The sequence below is a fragment of the Cibotium barometz genome, chromosome 26 (genome assembly GCF_041138505.1).
Source record: "Cibotium barometz isolate CiBa-2024 chromosome 26, ASM4113850v1, whole genome shotgun sequence".
NCBI lineage: Eukaryota > Viridiplantae > Streptophyta > Polypodiopsida > Cyatheales > Cibotiaceae > Cibotium > Cibotium barometz.
Window position 1 is genome coordinate 24,865,979 of NC_141071.1, and position 23,610 is coordinate 24,889,588.

A 23,610-nucleotide genomic window follows, 5' to 3' on the forward strand; every position below is an offset into this window, starting at 1 on the left:
TAGCGCTCACCTGCAGTCCGGAGGGCGCTGAGCACCGACCTCGCTCGAGCACCACAGAGGAGACCTACCATGCCGATTCAGGCTTCACGGATATCATCTATCCGCAGTCGGCTGAGTCGCCTCGGCATTAGACAGCGCTCGGAGGCTTTTGATTACGCCTTCACACGGCTTTTTGGAGCAGAGGGCCGCCATGAGCCAGCACCCATCCGAGTTCATGTAGTGATACCTCCAGCCCGCGGGGAGGAGGCACTTGATTCAGCGGTGGCCTTCTCGTTCCCTCTATGTGGCCCTTGCGACCGGGAGTGGACTCTAGAGCTCGCTCTTAGCACTTTGAAGACTCACGCAGTTGAGTTTTCTCATCATGTGAGCGATCTGGAGGTGACAGATGTGATAGGCCGACTATGGGAGTTGGCTCATTTTTTCTTGGATCCCGGGAGTGTGGATGCCTCAGGGATTCGTCATTTGGTCGTTCGCATAGTGGCAGACTTAGCACGCGACCCTGGATATGTATGTATACACGAGGTTGCTCTGTCAGAGCGGGAGGCAGTCGCCATGGGCCACAACCAGTGGCGCTTGATCCGTGATTCTTGCAGTACACCGGGTGGGCAGATTCGCAGCCGCTCGGATGGGGACTACTCTCCATCCAAGCCGCTTGCAAAGGCCCGCCGTACGGCTGAGAGAGCATCCACCTCAGCAGGTCATCCATGAGGATCATCTCATGGAATGTACAGGGCCTTGGCGGAGCACATTTTATACGCTATCGTGGTTGCTTGAGGCAGGAGCTTCAGAGATGCCTCGTTGGTGGCAGCATTGATATTTTGATGATGCAGGAGCACCACTTGGGTGAGAGCAGGATCCGGAGATATGGTTCGGTGATGCCTGGTAGATGGGACACCTTTTGGTCTGCAGGGTTTGGTCCTTTGGGTGGACACGGAGGAGTATGCATGGTCATTGGAGATATATGGCGGCAGGCCATTGTGGATCGAGGGATCATTGTGCCTGGTAGAGCACAGTATGTCATTCTGAGGATGCATGATGAGCTATTGGGCGTGCTCAACGTCTATGCGCCCAATCATGCTAGTGCCAGAGCAGAGTTGTGGACCCTGGTTACAGATGCATTGCCAGAGGCCGCACATTGGTGTGTCGGGGCAGACTTCAACATGCTTGAGGACCCGACCGATAGGGTGGGAGGCAGTCATGTTACAGTGCACGGCACGGAGCTTGCAGCTTGGGACCGGTTTTGCATGTCACTGAGGATCACTGATGCATGGCAGCATGGGGCCTTCTCCCGCTCTCAGGACAGTCTTAGTTTCTCTCGGTCGGATCGCCGGTAGGGAGGGACTAATCTATCACGGATTAATCGCTTTTATGTGGGCGACTGGTTAGGGGAGCGAGGGGGCTCCGTCGGCATTCTCGCTGGCACATCATTTTCAGATCATTCGCCAGTTATCTTGACATTGGAGGAGAGGACACGGGAGCCCAGCTTGCAGTTGAGGATCCCAGAGAGGGTACTTACAGATCCCAGTCTCGCTGAGGACATTGAGAGGATCTGGCATGATAGTCAGTGCTCTGACCAGGATGCAGCAGGCCAGTGTGCCCAGGGACTCATCGAGCTTAGCTCTTTTTTGCACGCTGCAGCTTTGACACGGCTAGGAGAGATTCGCGAGCGGGAGCATCGGCTGAGACGCAGCCTTGCTTCGCTACAGCGCCTTCAGGAGCAGCAGCCTGCATGTGAGTGGGTGGTGTCACAGCTGAGCCAGGCACGCCAGGAGGTTAGAGAGGCCGAGGAGTAGAGACATGAGTTTTACTATCGTCGTCAGGCCTCTCAGTGGACGCAGCTTGGTGATAGAGTGACTGGGGAGTTTTTTGAGATCACTGGACCCCGCCATGCTCGAGCAGGAGTCCACCAGCTTGGTAGACCAGATGGATCGGTAGCTACTGAGCCCGGGGAGATCAGAGCTATTGCCACTGCATTCTATTGAGGATCCAGCCCTTCCTGGGGAAGTTGATTCATGCTACCCTGACAGGATTTGTCAAGGAGCGCAGTATCCTTGACAACATCTTTACTTTCTGGGAGGCGACGGCCCGAGCTAGATTTCTTGGGGAGGACTTGGTCGTGATGCTTCTCGATTTTGAGAAGGCATACGATAGAGTTGATTGGGGTTTCTTAGAGGACACTATGCTTCGCCTGGGCTTTGAGCCAGGATGGATCAGAGGGGTGGCGGCTCTGTATTCCACAGCTCATAGCCAGGTGTTGATTGCAGGAGGACGGGGGCCGAGTTTTGAGCTGACCAGATCAGTTCGTCAGGGGTGTCCTCTCGCCCCTTTTCTTTTTCTCTTCTTTGCAGAGGCTATGAGCATGTATTTGACGGTAGAGGAGGTTGGTTTGAGAGGACTCCAGCTCCCAGTCAGGGGGGAGGACCTGCTCGATGCAGAGTTTGCAGACGACACGGGCTTATTTTTGCATGGCCAAGAGGCCAATCTTCTTCGGGCAGAGCAGTCGCTCCAGGTTTTTAGTGCAGCTTCGGGAGCATTGATCAATTGGCGCAAGACAGTGGCCTTTTGGATCAGTAGTGCTCCCACTCCGGCATGGAGCCCGGACCCCGGTTTTAGATGGATTCCTCCTGGCACAGCAGTGCGGTATTTGGGATGCCAGATTGGACTAGATTTGTCACCTGAGCAGCAGATTGCCCCGCTTCTTCTGAGCATTCGGAAGAAGCTTTTGTATTGGAGTACAGCTCGACTATCCTTGGCTGGGAGGGTGGTGGTGGCAAATCAGGTGCTGTTAGCGACCATGTGGTACATTACGTCTTGCTGGATCTTCTCGAGCTCTTGCATCAGCCAAGTACAGAGGCTGATCAGGAACTTTCTTTGGTCTGGGCGGGACGGTCAGCTAGCCCGGGCAAAGGTTGCATGGGCAGTTATTACACTTCCGCTGGCTCAGGGAGGCTTGGGCATTATAGATCCAGTCGATCAGAGTAGAGCCTTATTGGGGAAGCTTATTGTTCGGGGGCTGCTTCCAGGCGCTGAGCCTTGGAAGGAGCTTCTCTTGCAGCGGCTGCAGGCTCGGGCTCCCCCAGCAGGGGGCACTTGGGTACCAGAGATTCGCTGGATCTTCATAGAGATGAGGAGGACGGGCCTCAGTAGAGGATGGGAGGACAGATTTGCTTTGAGCATCCTGAGAGCTTGGGAGCTGCTGAGACCGGGGCTCTCTCAGCGGCCTCCTTCTTGTGATGAGGAGCGGGCCAGACAGCCGCTCATCAGGAGCCCAGCGGTTCGCACAGAGCAGGGTCATTGCTGGGTTCTCGGCCTCGTCTAGCCTGGGGACCTTTAGCGGCAGGCCCAGCACGTAGTTTTGGAGACTGGCAGGCCTTCTGTAGTCTCCCAGAGGAGATCCAGGTGGAGAGGCTGAGTCACTTCAGAGGGGGGTTGATTATGAGGGATGATATTCAGGAGGCACTCACAGAGGAGTGGTTCACGCCTTTCGAGCTCGTGGCCCCACGGTGGATGGGAGCCTTTACATAGTTGGAGATCCTGATTGCTGTCAGAGCTTGCACTGAGGATGGCAGATGCCTCTACTATGAGATTCAGGATGAGGGCAGACTTCAGAGAGTGGAGGTGGAGTCGCCTTTGGTTGCAGAGTGCACCTTTCAGAGGATACGGGTAGTGGCCGCCGCTTCTCGGAAGTGGCATATTGATCCCGACCCTGCAGATGTGCTCCCGGAATGGCGCATATTGGCATATGCAGCGCGCCCCTTGGCCCGGCTAAAGTGGGACCCTGGGGAGTACGAGTGGCATGATCCTTATGCATCCCTTGAGGCCACAGAGATCACCTTTTTCCAGTATACAGTTCGGCTGGGGCGGCATATTTTGACGGCGAGGAGGATGGTCTCTCCAGCTGCAGCGGGGCATTGGCGGCTACAGGGACTCTCACAGGAGTTCCTGGAGGATTTTTGGGCTCGGCTCTGGGCTAGTCGACAGGCCCGCAGGATCTCGACTTTCCAGTGGCTGGTCGCCCACAAGGGCTCAGCAGTTGGCACCTGGCTTGTTTACAGTGGTCTTCCGGCGGCCTGCGTCCGATGCGGCCACCCTATGGAGACACAGAGACATTGCCTTTGGGATTGCCCTCAGGCGCAGCAGATTTGGCTGCGGATGCTGCGTATTCTGGCCCCCCTCTCTCCAGAGGGTATGTTTACGTGGGGTGCCGCTGCTTGGTCGACTTCGTCAGGGCCTGCTATGGGCTATGAGATGGAGCAGGACAGTCAGGCCATCAGATTCATTAGGGGCTAGCCTCGCCTGGTTCCGGCACCGGATTTCTCGTCCGCCAGCTGGACACAGGAGAGGGATTTACGATGGGAGCTCCTCAGCAGCCTCACCATCTGGTTCACCTGGAGGGCCCGGTGTTTCACGGCCTTTGAGGGGAGACTGGAGCCACCAGCAGAGACTGTACGGGGGATTTGGCAGGAGTTGATCCACACCCTGCGAGGACAGTATGACTGCATCCGGGGCGACTCGGATGAGGCGATCTTGCGGCGCCAGGCCTTTCACACCACCTGGCGCAGCGGCCCCTTCTATACCTTACACACGGGATCCCCCCGTTGGCATTACAGGCCACCTGTTTGGCTTTTCCCCCCCCCTATTGTATGATTTAGCCCCTCAGTCCTTTGTACTGATGCTTGTATTTTGCAGCCCCCTAGGGAGAGTCTCCCGGGCTGCCTTGTTGTATTCACTACTCTGCTTCTCTTATGAGCAGGAGAGATCTTTTGTAGCCCTACGGGCGTTTTTATATAACTAATGAAAGGATCTTTTCTCGGGAAAAAAAAAAGCATTGACACTAAATCTATGAAGTTGGGAATGTTCTCCCGAGTCTGAATAGATGTCTCGAAACCCTTGTATTGTGGCCCGAGACCACGCAAACACACTTCCACCTTATCATCATCATTAACAGAAACACCAATTGATGATGCAAGGGATTCCATAATGCCCTTGATTTTTAAAGCATAATCATTCACATATATATTCTTTTTCTCCACAATATGAAGCTCATTCTTAACTGAATCTTTCGTAGCTGGAATTGGTAAGGCAAGTATAAGACTTGTCAAGTTGTCATATTGCAATTTGCAATGTATTTACTAATATGTGTATAATCATTAATGTGATTATGTAATTTGTAAATTGTAGGTGAATGTGGATGCATTCAAGCTAATAGGGAACACTCTTGAGAGTGTCCATAAACAGCCGGATGAGGAGAAGAAGAGGATCTATACAACGATCTATAGAGAGCTCGAGGCAATTGATTGACAACTTACTTGCACTCGTTCGTGGGCATGCAGCTAGGGGCAAGGAAGTGCGAGTAGGCACCCACGGATGCACAATTCATCGCAATTTGAGGGGGACGGTGCAGACCTACGTGCGGTGGGCTCCCCATAGCTCTTTAGCCGCTCTTCAAGATGAGGATGCTCCCCTTGGCTTCTCACATGAGGTCACAGAGCCCAAGTTTATTGAGGACCGCAACCTCCTTAGTGATGGCGACTTTGGCGAGGGCTCGAAGGTGAATTCTACTACAGATGATCTCCGCAAGAGCTCCGATATAGTGATGTAGCGATGCCTTCTCTATCTAGGTTCTAGGATTTAGATTCTAGCCTCCGCCCTCTTATCCATTTTTTTGTACTCACTTTTTTGTACTTGCGCCCAACGCACATTGCATTGATCTTACGGTAGCCGGCAACCGTCCTTAGTAGTATGCTTTGTACTTTTGTTTGTAACTTATTTTTAACGGAATTTTGGCTTGTGACAACCTCTGAGCTCTCTATCCTTTCAAATTGATAAACTATAAATTTGTAAGTGTTTTTTTAAACCGTACTTTACCATATCGTATTCCAAAATTTCATACGGTATGATACATTCCCGCACAATATCGTGCCATATCATACAACCGTATGCCAACAACCACAACCACGAACTCATATAAAGCAATCATGCCCAAAATCATGTCTGATGGAACCCCAAGGATTTGTAGACGTTGTAGTAGGCGATCACGTGGCACCACATCAAACGCTTTGCGGAAATCCACAAAGCAACGGTAGAGGCTTCGGCCATCAGCCTTGGCTTGCTCGATGAACCTCTTGAGTGTGAAGATGTGATCCAGGGTGGAGAGGTCCACCTGAACCCTGCCTAGCCTCGTGCTCTATGCCCCTCTCTCTCTACCAATGAGTTGAGCTCTCTCTCCAGCACGGATCCAGCCGATCATGATGGTCTTGTCGAGAGAGAGAGAGAGAGAGAGAGAGAGAGAGAGAGAGAGAGAAGACTACTGCTAGAGAGAGAGAGAGAGAGCTTGAGCTTGAGCTTGAGTGCTCAACATTCACGAGAGAGAGAGAGAGAGAGAGAGAGAGAGAGAGAAATGAAATGAAATGAAATGATATATTAACGTCTTCAAAAGGCCAAAATGACCTATGAGACCAAAAAGGTTACAACAATTGGTGGATCTCATACAATGTCTGTGTAAGAAAAGCTAAAACAACTAAACAACCAACTGAAACTGAAACAACAACTATGAGGAAAAGTAAGGTACTAGGAGCTCCTAATGGATAACATCTGGAAAGGAAAACTCCAGCAACAAAGGTAAGCATCATATACATCACTATCCAAAGATGTCTCTCATCGGTCGATGGCGGATATCCTCTATGTCCTCCATGGTGAGTACTCTGACTGGACGTCTCCCATGCCGTGCTAGTATGGTCCTGATCCTCTGTTGTAGTCTCCGCCGGTGTCGAGATGGGCCTCTCATCTTGGGGCGGTGGACCGCCCCAACTCTATAGCCCGATCAATCAGTGTACCTCTGGTGCAGCTATACTCTGGGGCTAGCTGCAATGCCTGCTGGCCTGACTGCTCAAGCTCTGGTCGAAAGAAGTCTATAATCTGCCTCTGTAGGTGTCTCTCCCTCTCTGATCCCCTCCCTCTCAAGAGACCCTCTATGTCTAAGCTCCAGCAAGAAGTCTGTAATCTGCCTCTGTAGGTGTCTCTCCGTCTCTGATCCCCTCCCTCTCAAGAGACCCTCTCTATGTCGAGAGAGAGAGAGAGAGAGAATGAAAATGAAATGAAATAATATATTAACGTCTCTAAGAGGCCATAATGGCCTATGAGACCAAAACTAAGAGTACATCTGAAGTTGGTGTCTCATCAAAGAGAACAACAAAATGAAACTAAAAAGTACAATAAATTGATTGTCTTACAGTTCTTAACAGTTATAAGAACTGTAAGTAAGACTCCTAGATGATACTGAGTAGAAAATAATGGAAAATGTATATCAAGTAGATCCATGTATGCTGATCGGTTCAAGTGTTGCCCTCTACTCAGATCAAATATCTCCGCCATGGGGTTCTCTAGAATGGAGAGGTCGTGGAAGCGAGGTAGGCGCCTCCGATGCCGAGCAATTCGAATGGGAACTGTTTCTTCTCCCAGACTTGTCCAGAATCTAGTCGACACAGGTTTATTTCTTGCCCGGTGGCTCGCCAGATATGGGAGGTCATCTCTTCAGTGTGGCAAATGGTGACTGGACATACTTTGTCACGCAGACAGTGGATATTTGGACATGATCAGCCAAGGGGGGAACAATCAGCAACATGAGGTCTTCTTTGTTTTCTTTCGATGGTTGAGTCTTTGGCATAATTGGCTCATGCGAAATGCTTTGATCTTTGATTCACAATCAAGGGTGAAAGGTCATGTCCAACGTGTTCGCAGTCTATTGCTTTGGCAAGTTTCTTCTTTGATCGATGCACATGTTATCACCAGGGCGCAAGCTGACCCCTGGTTAAATGCTCTTCGTGCAATGGGCATGCCTCTATGTACATGTGTGTGTGGGCATGCCTCATGTGGCCTTTTAGTGTGTGTGGTCTGACGGCCACGATGTACATGTTTGTATAGCTGGTCATGCGACCTTTGCTTTGTATTACATTTTCGTAATCTAATCAACCAACCATTGCGAAAGAGAGAAATTGAAAATTCACCTTATTGTCCAAACTAGACAAAAACCAAAGTGTGACCTTGACTCCATGAGTGTCTACTCACAAAGCTTCAAATCATCAACTCCGTCATGCATAGTATAGACTGCGTGCTATGACATCCCTACTCACGTCATTAGTTCCCAAGAGTATGTACAGGTTCATCGAAAAAGATATGTCCACCTTTTGTGGAAATCTTCATAGATAAACCACCATACTGAGTTTCACTTCTCCAGAGGTGAAGGAGAGACTCACCATAATGAAACATAGCACTAAAAAGCACGCGCAACACACACACACACACACAAACATGGGGTAGCTGGTCAGGCAACTGCACCGTTTTGGAAAGAAAGAATCAGCATAAAACCAGATGGCCACAGCTTGGACAAAGACTTCAAAAGCAATCTACATGTGTGCTGATACGGCAGAAAGATATACCAATGGAAAGTACAGATTACTTTACAGACCCAAAGTATGTACAGAGAGAGAGAGAGAGAGATGGACACTAACGTCTAATAGAAGACCATAAGGGTCTCCGAGCTGTAGCTGTGCAAGCATCATGCGAACTTTGAAAGTTAAGAGTAATGCTTACCATTACTTCATAAAGTTCTTATATATTGGCTGGGTGCATACCTTGTTAACGCTGTGCAAATATGATGGGTCAGCATCTTGTTCAGAGGTCTCCAGTAATCACAAAATAAAAAGTCCATTGTTCCTACATAAGTCAGGATGATTGACTTAATTAAGAAGAGTTACACTTCTTGGGCCACAAATAAGAAAAAATATATTAATATGCACACACTCGGGATGATTTTTTTGAGGAAGGGAGGGATATGAAAGAAGATTTTGACCCATAACTAGGAAGGTAAGGTGCCCATACCTTTACCACCCCGTATCAAGGCCGAGGAGCAGCCAATTGTTGCTTCTTTAGACGGTCCCCTGCCTTAACCATGCTGCACAGAGCGGGCCCATTATGTTATGGCAAGAACAAACAACACATAAAGTCTTTCTGCTGTAGTAATTTCCTGAAATTGTCATCCACACCACATAACTCATACATGACTACAGTGAACCCTTCACTAAGATTTTACGTCCTCAAGCCTCATAATCTGTCTGAACCTGTAGCTGAGGGAGAACAGACATCAACCTAGGGAAATGTGTGATTTTTCCTAGCCTCTTTTCTTTTGGAAAAGCCAAGTAATCACCACAATAATTTAAGTACACCCCCTAACAGGGTGCTACAGTGACTCCCATCGCAATACGCACAGCTCAGGCATTCTTCGCTCGATGTCACCATGGCTTCGACCCCGCATCCAACCCCCTTGCAGGACTGTCTAACTTTCCCGTCACAGTTTGCTTCCCAGGCCTCCAAAAAGAATATATCCCCCTCCTTCAGTCGATCAGTCAATCAATTGGATACGTCTTGGAATAGTTGTTTCCATATGGCGTACAACCGCTTATTATATGGAATACCGCACGGTACGATACCGTACAGTCCTATTTCCGACCGTTTCTGACCATTGCCACCTGTGCGCAGTTTTGAGAAATAGCCGTTTTCGACCGTTTTGTGAACGTTTTGCATGTTTTGGGCCTTGTCATATGCCATATGCTATGGCCTAATACCTATATAAGCCTTAAGCCTTCAAGCTCTTTCTCCAAGCCTTCAAGCTCCAAGGCTTAAGCTCTCAAGCCTTCAAGCTCTAACTCTAAGCTCTCAAGCTTCAAACCTCCAACCTCTCTAGCCTCTCTCTCTCTCTCTCTCAAACCCTCCATCTATGATCTCTCTCAAGCTCTCAAGCTCTCACCTTTGAAGCTCTCTCTCTCTCTCTCAAGCTCTCAAGCTCTCACCTTTGAAGCTCTCTCTCTCAAACCCTCTATCTATGATCTCTCCACCATGATGTAACTTTTTGGTCTCATAGGTCATTATGGCCTTTTGAAGACGTTAATATAACATTTCATTTCATTTCTCTCTCTCTCTCTTTAACACCTCCACACAGTGGATAAGTAGATCTGCAATACAGTTTACATAGTGGAGAGCCTGTGGAGTAGTGTTACCTCTTATGTATACCTTGGGATCACTTTTGCTAGACCTCAGTTATCGATGCGGAAGGCGGCCGACACTAGATTTATGAGGGGATATGCAGCCCTTGGCTCGCTAGAGAGGCAATGCTCATAGATACAGTTTCAGGAGCCGAGGACGAAGCTTTGGCTATTTGATATGCTAGTTACACCTGCACTATTGTATGGTGCCCCCATCTGGGGTCCTAGCTTATACCATAGGAGGAGACAAAGGAGAGAGCCGGCCGAGACAGATACAGAGGAGGTATATGATGGGTGGAAGCCAATGGAGAGGCCCCTAGTGGCGATGATCTCACGCATGATTAGGAGTAAACCATCAATGCCACATGAGATTGTGCAGGCAGAGATGGGGGCTGCATCGATAGTGACAGAGGCTCTACAGTGACATACTGGCATAGGCTATGGGAGCTTCCACTTGATAGATACCCCCGGCTAGCCCTGGAGTCCTCGAGACAGCTGACACTTGAGGGAGATACAGAGTGCTGGTATGCATAGGTAGGCACTTGGTTTGGCATGCACGGTATGCAGATGGAGGCACTCCCCCCCTTCCAGTGCAGCATAGAGGCCCCGTCATTTGCTCTCAGCCGCACAGAGCGGAACAGGGTTATCAGGAAGGACATTGTCAGACTGGATACTCATAGGACATGGAGTTTACCTAGTTGTCCACTGGGGACAAAGATGGCCTTCTACAGAGATCACCTCCTATGCCTAACAAAGGATAGGTTCATCATCTGTAAACGCTACATGGACATACACCTGTCCTTTGGGGTGAGATGTGCGATCGGCCAGATCCACACCTCGTCCTACCAGCTGAGAGTGGAGACTGCCAAATATGGGCCTAGGGCGGCCGCACCAGAGGACAGGATATGCCAGCTCTGTCACACAGAGCCAGAGCCAGAGGACCATTACATATTCCGATGCCCCGTGTACTATGAGATTCGGGGGAGGTGCTATTGTCTCTTCCGAGCTAGGTTCGGACCACTTTCTAGGATCATGGACTTCCCGGATCAGAGATGCCTGGGACTTTTTCTTCTAGAGCTCCGTAGACACAGGGAGTCCTTAGTGAGATCCAGATCAGTTGTACTTGCTCGAGGACCGGCACAGAGAGCTCTCACTGACTTCTTCCATTCCAGCACTCCGAGGGCTGATCCACCCATCACACCCAGACCACAGGCTAGTGTAGGAGCTCGGCTGAGAGGTGTGACACTCGACAGAGCCACTGAGCTATGCAGAGCTCGACGCCCCAGACCCCATGGCCCTCGCCCACAGCCACGCCACCACAGGAAGATCCGGGCCATCACAGGACCTTCTCGCGCCAGCTCAATTTTACCACCTTCAGCACCATGTCACAGCGGCCCATGAGGGATGTATTAGGGTGATATGAGAGCTCTCTGCTCATGTACCTAGATCAGATTTTAAAGTTCTAGATTTTTGTTATTTTTCTTTACTCTCTCTCTCTCTCTCTCTCTCTCTCTCTCTCTCTCTCTCTCTCTCTCTTCCCCCCTCTCTATCCTCTATTCCTCTATCTTCAAGGCTCCATAATCCATTGCCCAAGCATAAGTTCCACCCTCCTTCCCCTCTCTCAAGCCACTCCTCTCTTCATCAATCACAATGACGAGACATGAATGAAGCTTTCATATTGCATGCTATTCATGCCTCACAAGCCGCTGGAAAATCAGAATGCTATAGGTGGACGTGCAAATATTGTGGCAAGCCTTATGTGAGCGGCCTCACTAGGCTTCGGGAGCACATTGCAAAGGTGGGAGGGAAATTGGCACCATGCAAGGAAGTGTCTCAAAACATCGCCGATGAGATGTTTAGAGCCATTAGGGGTGTCAACCGCCCAAGTAGGAACTCAAGCGCCCATGATGAGGTCATTTCCCCACCACAGGATACTTCCTCTCCTACCGCCTCCGCCTCTGCAAAGAGACCAAGGTCCAACCAAGGCACAAGACAACCTACTTTAGGTGAAGCTACCAGGGGTTCCATGGGTCCCCTATCACATCTTCGACAGCGTCAACGTCAAGCGGAGATAGAGATTGCACGCACCATTATTGAGTGCAATCTCTCCTTTAATGTGCTCAAGGTGGAGCAATGGAAGACAATGGTGAAAGCCATTGCAAATGTGAACCCGACACACGATGAATGGACCGATGTCTCATACCATGACATGCGCATAAAACAACTTGAGGATGAGAGGGAGAATCGCATACATGTGGCTTCTCTTGGAGAGGCTATATGATGTGAAGACAACCCAACGTTTCGGCCCGGAGTGGATGGATTGGGATGAGAGAGAGATGAGTGATGCAAAGGACATGCAAAAATTGTGCTTGCATGAAGATTTTTGGGCTCAGGTGCAGAGCATTGTCATTGCCATAACCCCCTTCTATAGGGTTTTACGCATGACCGACATGCAGGGCGCTACCTTGGGCCTCTTGGTTCACTTCATGCGAAAGGCCACCACCGCATTGCACACTTGTTCTTCCCTCGATGAGGACAAAAGCGAAGATCAGTTGCACATTGTAGATAGGAGATGGTAGTGGATGCAATGCCCTATCCATGGTCTTTCGCCTTGCTACATCCGGCCTACAAATCACCCGCCCTCTTCACCGACATTGAGTTGCTAGAGGACCACCATGCCTTCTTGCCTAAGGCATTGCCAAAGGAGTTCCATGGGAAATTCCTGGAGGAGCTCATTAGCGACAACGACAAGAGGGGGGGAGCTGCACTTGCATCACTTCATACTTGGAAAAGGGAGTCTCTTGTGAAACCCCTTTTTTGGTGGAAGACATTTGGGTACATGCTCAACCGCCTCCAAAAGGTGGCTTTGAGACTCTTGGCTCAAGATTGCGCTTCGGATGCATGCGAGAGGAACTCGAGCACCTACTCTCTCATACACGCGAAGCTCCGCAATCGCTTGAGCACACAGTAGTTAGAGCGGCTAGTGTATTGCTAGACTACTTGCGCATGTTGCATGCCATGCACAAGATGGACTCGGCTAGATAGGTATAAGTTACAACTAATGACCACTTAATAGTTGAAACTTAAGTTGTAAACATCTCACTTTTTGCTTTTGAGTTTTATTTGATAATAACTATGTCAATGCGCATTATTGCTTGTAGGTCAATCTGGACGAGTTCAAGCTCACAAAGCGATGCTCTTACGAGTGTCCACAAGGAGGTAGATGAGGAGGAGGAGAGATTGTATGCGAAGCTCGAGGAGATTCATCGAAGAGTTTCTCGTACTCGTCGTGGGCATGCAACAAGTCGCCCTAGTAGCACAGGACTGCAAGTAGGCACTTGCGGATACATCTTTCGTCTCGGCTCGTGTAGCACAGTGCAAACCTACACACGGTGAGGTTCCAATAGGTCTTCCTCCGCTCCTGCAAATGAGGATGCTCCGATTGCCTTCTCACAGGACATTAGAGTGCCCGAGTTTGATGGCAAGGGCAACATCCTTAGCGAAGGTGACTACGACAAGCACTCCGATGGGAACTCTTCTGATGGAGATGATCCTAGCGAGAGCTCAAATTTTGATAGTGATCATTTCTCCATCTAGATTCTAGCCCCAACGCTCTACCCTCTCTTTTTTGTACACTTCTTCTTGTACTTACTACTACTTGCGTCTAGAGCGCCTCGCATTGTATGACTTAGCCTATGTATGTTTTCAACTTGCATTTAATGGAATTTTGGTTTATGTCATGTGACAACTTGTCTTAATACTGAAGTTTGTAAGTATTTTTTTTAAAGATCGTATTTTACCGTACCATACGAAAAAAATATATATATGTATCATACCATATTTTTCCGTGCAGTTCCGTATCCTACGAACCGAATCGTATCATACATGAAACAACTATGGGTCTTGGAATCCCCTGAAATAGCCACGTTCATGGTTGCCAGAGCTAACCACAAAGTAAGGGCCACTAAGGACACTCCAAGAACCCCCATCAAGAGCTAAGTCCAGAGGCCAGCCCCACCCCTCTCCTCGGACAAATGGACTGGTATGATGCCCCCCTTTATCACGGAGGGCCTTATCCACCTTGTCCCGAAAGCTGGGACAAGATGCCTCTGGGGCAGGAGACCGTTGAGCTTCCCACGGCATTCCCTCCTTGAAGACTTTTGAAAGCGTATGTGGGATAGCTATCAACATAGGAACGTCACACTCTTCCTGTGGCAGTTAGCCTACCGCAGCCTCGCGGTCGACACTTGGTTGTACATCGAAGGATGATCGTCACAATCTGGGCATTGCAACCACCCCTTGGGGTCGAAGCAGCACTTCCTTTGGGACTATCCCAGAGCGCAACAGGTTTGGTAGAGGATTCTTCGCCTCTACAAGGCGGTGCAGTGCATGCCACATATTATCACCTCTGACAGTAGCTTGTGTCATCACAAAGGCCGGCCCCGATCTCCTTTACGAGGAGGCATCAGGAAGGCAAGCTCTCCAACTATCTTACTCCATGATTGAGGCAGTTCCTACACCTAACATATCGTCTTTGAGACCTGGTCTCTAGGCACATGTTAGAGATGGGAGATCATCAATAGCATTGTTGCATGGCATATATGGCGGGCCCGTTGCAACGAGGCCATCCCCCCGCCCCTCTCCCCAAAAAGCTAATCCATCATTTCCATTTGGATTGATATCGTTCATATCCTCCGTGACCAATGGGGGAAACTCCAAGGAGGATCGGATCACATGCATAGGTGGCAAGAGGTTTCTTTGCCACATGGCACTAGGGTCCCTTTCTCTCGCAACAAGATGGCAAGATCACATGGCTTACATGCCTCCTCTTTGCCCCCGTCCCCTCCCCCGCGCCGTTTGAGGTCATTCCTCTCCGAGGGTGGCCAACCAAGGAAGGGATATCTTCCCGAGTTCTTCTTTTCACATCTTTTGAGAGCTTTGAGCATGTACACCTAGACACTAGTTGTTTGATTTTTAACTATTGAAGGATCTTTTCAAAAGAGGGGGGTTGGGGGGGAGGGGGGGGGAGGGGGCATGCTTTAGAGTCCTCTCATCAGCTAGCCATGGAGGGAGACACTTCATGTTGGTATGCGCAGATAGCATCCTGGTTTGAGCTCCACGGGTTCAGCTTAGACAGACTTCCACCCTTCCAGTACTCTCTGGAGGCACCCTCTCTCACCTTGACACATTCTGAGATTAGTAGAGTCATCAGACAGGACTTCATTCAGTTGGACACTAGGAGGACATGGCTAGAGCCCTCACAGGAGTTGGGGACGAAGATGGCTTTCTATAGAGACCATCTTCTCCGCACCACTGAGGATGGCTTTATACTTAGACCGAGCTACATGGATACCCATCTATCTCATGGATTGAGGTGCGCCATTGGGCAGATCTGCACCTCCTCACATCAGTTAGAGATAGAGACAGGCAGATTTAGAGGCATACCTCCAGGGGACAGGATTTATCAGATTTGTTGGATAGAGCCAGAGACAGAGGAGCACTACATCTATCGCTGCACAGCATATTATGAGATTCGAGGGCGCTACCATTGCCTTTTCAGAGAGGGATTTGGACCACTCGCTAGAGTCATGGACTATTGTGATCAGCGATGCTTGGGTTTTTATCTCCTGGAGATCCGCAGGCTCAGAGAGTCCATCATCAGGAGAAGACGCCCGACTGGCAGGGAGTCCACACAGAGACAGATTACTGACTTCTTTAGAGGGACTACCCGGGAGGACACACAGCCGACAGCCCAGCAGCGAGCACCCCGTGGGACTCTAGTTGAGACAGCTATCCAGTTGGGCAGATCTAGACGCCCGAGGGTTCGCGGATCCTCACATCGAAGACGGTGCCTACACCGGAGGATTCAGAGCATCATTGCGAGGCATCTGGCTCGCCCGACCAGGCATCTCACTATGGCAGATATCCATGCCATCCGGCAAAGACCCATGCTAGAGCTCCTAGGATGATTACGACTCCAGCCATATACTGTTGTACTCACTGTCACTTTTGTACTCCCCCATATTCATGTATTCATGTATCCATGTACTCATGTACCCCATTTTGACTAGTAACATTAGCTTCCCACTCTCCCTAGTTGCTGCTTCCGGATGCCCCCCCTACTGATGTTTTGTGGGGCTAGATACTTAGTTCTTTCTTTTCTTTTCCAGCCAGTGTATCAGATGTCACATGGTTGTAACTTTGGTCTCATAGGTCACTTTGGCCTTTTGAAGACGTTAAGATAACATTTCATCTCTCTCTCTCTCTCTCTCTCTCTCTCTCTCTCTCTCTCTCTCTTTCATGGGTGGGGGTGATCACAAAGACACAAAAGAAGATGGACGAGGCAGAGAAATGGATCGAGGTCGCCAAGAAAGGGAAAGGTAAAGAATCGCCACCCATCCCCACTCCCACCATCATCAACATGACCCTTGAAGAGGAGCAAAGGAGGAAGACCCGGGCCTTACATGTACGAGTGTCCGGTCTAAAAGACCGTGATGATGCGGAAGGGGAAACCAAGGAGCTCTTCTCTATGATGGGCATTGAAGCAACGCACACAAAGGCATGGAGAGTGGGAAAGAAGAGAGAAGGTAGTGGTGGAGAATCTTCTAAGGAGAGAGCACTTATCATTCGTTTCCCCTCCATGGAAGCGAATAAGGACTTCTTGAAGAGACGTCCTACACTCAAGAAGACAGGAATATTTCTTGGAGATGACCTCACACTCTCGCAACTTGCCCACATGAAAGAAGTTATGCCCGAGATAAGGGCAGCCCGAGAGAAAGGGAAAGTGGCCTTCTATAGAGATGGTAGAGTGGTGATTATGGAGAGGCGCTCTTCATGACGGCGCGAGACCTATGGGACTACACTCAAAGTTGCTACTTGGAATTGTAATGGATCTCTACGTCTTGATGTAGGGGCTTTTGAGAATAGTTTCACTGGGAGGGACATCATCTTCTATTGTGAGACGCATCAGGCTCCTAAACAGTCCATGCCACATGTTAGTGGATACTGATGGGAGACAGCTTGTAGACAGGAGACTCGTTCAGAGCATAGAGGACGGGCTAGGTACATGTGGGTTAGACTGAGGGCAGAGACGGGCAGATATCTCTACATTGCTATATGCTATTTTGCTCCTAGTACGTCAATGTATGCATCACCTAGCGGGCAGTCTCCCTTTTCTATTTTGGATGATGACATTTGGGAGTTCTCCAGGGATGGTGACATCATTCTCCTGGGGGACTTCAATGCTAGGACCACCCATAGCCAGACAGTATTTTATGATACCTCAGAGGAGATGTTGAGGGAGCTTGATGTTAGGGATATGGGCCTATCTAGACTCTCACAGGATGAGAAACATACAGTGCATGGGCGGTATTTGATAGACATGGGAACTGCACATGGATTGGCCATCCTGAATGGCCTACAGAGATTCCCGACATCGGGCGGTTTCACTTGCTTTCCACATAGGCATGGTGCTAGTACAGTGGACTATGTTATGGCTCAGCCCAGTCTCATTCCCTCTTTTCAGGATTTTATGGTAGGCACTAGGCCGGTTGGAATAGCAGTGGATCATGCTATCTTGTCCTTCACTCTCACATTTCAGTTCAGCACCGCTCCATTGGGACAGGTCTCCACACACACTCGTTATACCTTTACGAGGGAGACTGACACCGTGTACACGGATGAGATATACAGACGCTTATGTGCCGAGGAGCCGGGACGGCCATTAGATGAGCTCACTCAGATATTGATAGATACGCTTCATGCTGCAGCATCAGAGGCATATCCCCATAGTCAGCCTACACGGAGACGATCTGGGAACATGCCCCAGAACAGTTGGTATGATGAGGAGTGCAGAGAGATGAGGATCAGATTACAGAGAGAGGTGCTCATGGGTGTTACCACTCACAGACAGTCACAGATTACCTTCCGGCACCTAGTGCGACGGAAGAAGAGGGCTTATCTTGCTCAGTTATAGAGAGGGATTTGTATCAGTTATTTATGAGTCAGGACTCAGGCGAGGCATGGAGACTATTCCATCAGCATTCACCATCACCAGCCATTACCTCCACAGAGATTTGGGATGAGTATGCAACATCCCTGTACACAGCACCAGGACAGCCGCCCCTGCCAGACCCATCGGAGCCATGCCCAGAGACATGTGCTTTCTTTACTGCTGAGATGGTAAGGAAAGCTATTGACAGGATGAGGACTAGGAGAGCATATGATCATGATGGTTTGGTAGCAGAGCACTTTATTCATGCCAGAGATATGCTTGCAGAGCTTATTGCTATGATGTTTAACCGAGCCATGTGTGAGGGTTTTCCTGAGACTTGGAATATGTCCACGATTGTGCCCATCTTCAAGTCAGTGGATCCCATGCTTCCTAGGAAATATCGTACCATCATGATTGGTCAATTATTGGCTAGATTATATGCATCTATTCTTGAGCAGGAGTTGAGTAGATGGGCAGAGAGAGAGGGCATACGTGCGTCAGGGCAGGCAGGGTTCAGGAGAGGTTTCTCCACTCTTGACCATATCTTGACACTCAGAGCTATTACTGAGGAGGGCAGCTTATATGGCAGGAGGATTTATTGTTGCTTTGTGGATTTCCGCAAAGCTTTTGACACAGTACCGAGAGCCAGACTGATGCGCAGACTACAGGAGATGGGAGTGCCCACAGAGCTGATTTGGGGAATCATGGCCTTATACAGGACAGTTGTGGGGCACGTACGTACTACTCAGGGTATATCTGAGATGGTTCACTCCACTCTTGGGGTGAAACAGGGCTGCCCCCTTTCTCCCACCTTATTTGGGATGTACGTGGATGAGGTTTCAGACTATGTAGAGCAGGAGGGTGACAGAGGAGCACAGCTAGCAGGGACATGGATTCCGCTGTTATTGTATGCTGATGATATTGTGCTGATCTCAGATTCTCCAGAGGGGATGCAGCGTCATTTGGATGCATTGCACACGTTTGCACAGGACAGTGGATTGTCTGTTAACCTTGGTAAAACCAAGGTGATGGTGTTTAACACCACAGCACAGTGGGTTAGGAGGTCAGTACCCACCTTTACATATGGTCAGGAGACAGTGGAGTATACAGATGCATATACTTACCTTGGTGTGGTTTTTATTGGCCCACTATTTTCCTTGAGGAGAGCAGCGGAGACCAGATTGACCAGAGCTTATGCAGCATTGGGGAGACTAGAGAGGATGTGTTCGCAGGTTCAGTTTCAGGAACCTCGAACAAAGCTCTGGCTCTTTGACACTTTGGTCACTTCAGCCATGCTGTATGGAGTGGAGATATGGGGACCCACAGTGCATCACCGCAGCCGAGCGGGTAGCACTGATGGATGGAGACGTATGGAGAGGCCCTTGGTTTCTATGATTTCCCAGATGATTAGGGCCAAGGCCTCCGTACCACATGATATTATCCATGCAGAGATGGCTGCCCCCCCATTGGTAGTAGAGGCACTCACTCGATCAGTCTCCTTTATACATAGCACTTGGGCTCTCCCTAGAGACAGATATGCTCGCTTAGCCCTGGAGTCTTCACAACAGTTGGCATCACAAGGAGACGGATCATGTTGGTATGCACAGATGACAGCTTGGTTGTTTTCCTCATAGTTGTTTCAGTTTCAGTTAGTTGTTTAGTTGTTTTTAGCTTTTCTTACAGAGACATTGTATCAGATCCACCAATTGTTGTAACCTTTTTGGTCTCATAGGTCATTTTGGCCTTCTGAAGACGTTAATATATCATTTCATTTCATTTCTCTCTCTCTCTCTCTCTCTCTCTCTCTCTCTCTCTCTCTCTCTCTCAAGAGCAAATCTGCAGAGCTGAATAAAGTTAAAGAAGCAAGAAAGAATGGCAAATGGGCAATATACAGAGGAGGACAAGCAATCATTAAAGAATTCCGTACCCCACCCCCCTCAAGAGCAAATCCATCAATGGATGAAATATAGCTATTTTTATTTTGAACCTCAATTTCGAACAAGATGCAATAGAACCCATTGTAACTTAAACTCTTAAGAGTCTTAAGAGTTCATTTTGAGTTTTTTTTTTTTTTCAGTTTTATGCCTCTTTGGCATCGATACCCAGAGTGGAATGTAAATGGATGTACCTGATCTGTCCCATAGGTCGGATTCGGCCTCCCGTGGACGTTAATATAACTCTCTCTCTCTCTCTCTCTCTCTCTCTCTCTCTCTCTCTCTCTCTCTCTCTCTCTCTCTCTTGCCTTAGCACTCCATCCACATCCCCACCCCCCTTATATTGTTTGTATATGGGCTCCACCGATCCATGATGATTCACAGTTGTATCCAGACACATGCACACTTTTTTCTTTTGTTTATTTTCTTCCGATGACCGGAAGAACACAGTTGTATTATTATTTTTTGTCTCATAGGCCGACTTTGGCCTCTCGTCGACGTTAATATCTCTCTCTCTCTCTCTCTCTCTCTCTCTCTCTCTCTCTCTCTCTCTCTCTCTCTCTCTCTCTCTCTCTCTCTCTCTCTCTCTCTCTCTCTCTCTCTCTCTCTCTCTCTCTCTCTCTCTCTCTAGCCCCAGAGTATAGCCGCACTAGAGGTACACTGATTGATCGGGCTATAGAGCTGGGGCGGTCCAGGCGCCCCAAGATGAGAGGCCCATCTCGACACCGGCGGAGACTACAACAGAGGATCAGGACCATACTAGCACGGCATGGGAGACGTCCAGTCAGAGTACTCACCATGGAGGACATCGAGGATATCCGCCATCGACCGATGAGAGACTTCTTTGGATAGTGATGTGTATGATGCTTACCCTTGTTGCTGGAGTTTTCCTCCCAGATGTTATCCATTAGGAGCTCCTGGTACCGTACTTTTCCTCATAGTTATTTCAGTTTCAGTTAGTTGTTTTTAGCTTTTCTTACACAGACATTGTATCAGATCCACCAATTGTTGTAACCTTTTTGGTCTCATAGGTCATTTTGGCCTTTTGAAGACGTTAATATATCATTTCATTTCTCTCTCTCTCTCTCTCTCTCTCTCTCTCTCTCTCTCTCTCTCTCTTTTTCGTGAAATGGTGTTTTATATTATATGTAAAATGTACATCAGCCACATGGCTCAAACAAAACCTATGGCCCCAAACAAAACCCCACAAAAGATCCTCTAAAGGATCATGACCATGCAAACCTGTACACTAATAAGAAAGCCTCCTAGCCAAATAAGCATCCCAGATAAAAGCATCAAAGATGAGCCAGCCGAGCCGCCGTAGACCATAACGAAATAACATCTGCATCCAGTAGCTGAGCTGAGAGAAGAGAAGAAAACTGCCAAAGCAGCAAACCGCGGATACGTAGAATGTGCCCATGTATTCCAGACAAGGAATCAAAAATGAACCCATTCCGTGTAGTCCAAATATGCCAAAGTCCTGTCCAGCTAAGGAAATGGAATATCACAAGGTGACTGTCTGATGTAATGACTTGAGGACAAATCCCAAATATCCACTGATCAGCCGAAACAGTAGACCTCTCTACTGCCTCCCAAACGCGAGAGACAAAAGACCAAATCTGACGGGCCACTGGACAACTCATGAACAGATGCATAACTGTTTCAGTGCATGTCGTGCAGAAGAAGCAAGAGGCCAGTGTAATTTTACGACGGCTCAGCTGATCCCATGTAGGTAACCCTCCCACCAACATCCTCCAAATGAAAACCTTACCTTGGTAAGGGAGTTTAGACTGCCAACCACGCATAAGAGTTTTCTGCCACCATGATTTAGACTTGTGCAATCCCCACACCTTATTGGCCTTGGCTGAAACCCAATCTTTCTCTGATACAAGCTTATGATAGACCTGGTTAGCTAAGAGGGATATCAAGTCACCAGACTTACATAGTGCCCAATCAAGCCAAGGCTGATCTGCAGATGGCCGAGGCAATGGAGTAAAAGGCTCAACTGCATGCATGATGTCAACCCATAGTGGCTGAAACCCTAAAGTGCTGCCGAATCTCTCTCTCTCTCTCTCTCTCTCTCTCTCTCTCTCTCTCTCTCTCTCTCTCTCACATTCATTTTCGTACCCATGATGATGTATTCCCCGACTGGCTTTAGGCCCAAGATCCTCCCGTAGTTACCATTTTTCACCGCAGCCGTAAGCAATTTTTATCCGCCTGTAGGCAATGCCACCGTGGAAACACCATGTGGGGTCTTTGAACCCAGGACCTACTGGGCCTAGACAAACATATATACACTTGAGCTATCACCTCATTGGCCCTATTCCATGGACATGATGTAATCCTTTTGATCTCATAGGTTATTTTGGCCTTTGTAAACGTTAATATAACTCTCTCTCTAGCTTTGTGGACTGCCGCAAAGCATTTGATACAGTGCCCAGAGCCAGATTGATGAGGCGATTACAGGAGATGGGGGTACCCACAGAGCTCATATGGGGGATTGTGGCTTTATATAGATCAGTTGCAGGACAGGTACGCACCCCAGAGGGGGTCTCTACTTTGGTTCACTCCACTATAGGAGTGAAGCAAGGTTGCCCGTTATCTCCTTCATTGTTTGGTATGTATGTGGATGAGACTTCTGACTACATTGAGAGATTGGGGGACAGAGGTGACCAGCTAGCAGGTACATGGATCCCACTATTGTTATATGCTAATGATATTGTGTTGATCTCTGACTCCCCTGAGGGTATGCAGCATCATCTGGATGCTTTACATGAGTTTGCACATGATAGTGGATTGTCTGTCAACCTTGGCAAAACCAAGGTTATGGTGTTTAACACCACGCCACAGTGGGTTAGGCGATCAGCTCCCACATTTACATATGGGCAGGAGATTGTGGAGTATACAGATGCATATACATATCTTGGGGTAGTATTCAATGGGCCAATGTTTTCGATGAGGAAAGCAGTAGAGACTAGATTGACTAGAGCACATGCAGCCCTGGGTGGTTTGGAGAGGATGTGTTCGCAGGTTCAGTTCCAGGAACCTCGAAGAAAACTTTGGCTTTTTGACACTCTAGTGACATGAGCTATGCTTCATGGAGTGCAGATATGGGGACCTTCAGTGGGCCATCACAGCACAGGCGGGTGGAGAGGTATGGACAGGCCTTTGGTATCTATGATTGCTAGGATTATTACAGCCAAGGCCTTGGTACCTCATGAGATTATTCGAGCAGAGCTGGCGGCTGCCCCTCTGGTGATTGAGGCTCTTTCGAGATCAGTCTCCTACATACATGGCTTGTGGGATCTCCCCCGAGACAGATATGCACGCCTCGCCCTTGAGTCCTCCGGACAGTTAGCTTTACAGGGAGACACGGCTTGTTGGTATGGACAGATGACATCTTGGTTCCGGGCACATGGTTTTAGCATGGACAGATTGCCTCCCTTCCAGTATTCTCTGGAGGCACCCTCTCTCACTCTCACACGGACAGAGATTACCAGACTCATCCGTCAGGATTTAGTTCAGCTGAACATTAGGAGGACATGGATACAGCCAACTGAGGAGCTGGGCACGAAGATGGCTTTCTACAAAGAGCATTTTCTTCAGCTCACAGCAGATGGTTTTGTGATCCGACCCAGTTACA

The 23,610-nt window shown here is 48.9% G+C and overlaps 1 protein-coding gene across 5 annotated transcripts in view; it reads right to left on the bottom strand.

The window, feature by feature from the left end:
- LOC147623806 (structural maintenance of chromosomes protein 6B-like) overlaps nt 1-23,610 on the bottom strand; it is a 184,794-nt gene that overhangs the window by 27,305 nt on the left and 133,879 nt on the right. For 4 of the 5 annotated variants that reach the window (XM_086820431.1, XM_086820430.1, XM_086820427.1 and 1 more), the window contains 2 exons: nt 8,881-8,953; nt 8,634-8,715 (listed from right to left, as the gene is read on the bottom strand). Coding sequence is in view for 4 of the 5 variants with exons in the window: in XM_086820430.1 (XP_086676556.1) it covers nt 8,896-8,953 (58 nt within the window). In the remaining variant the exon portion in view is untranslated. Of the gene's footprint in view, nt 1-8,633; nt 8,761-8,879; nt 8,954-23,610 lie in introns of those variants that run through there. The other variant, XM_086820429.1, reaches the window with a different exon arrangement.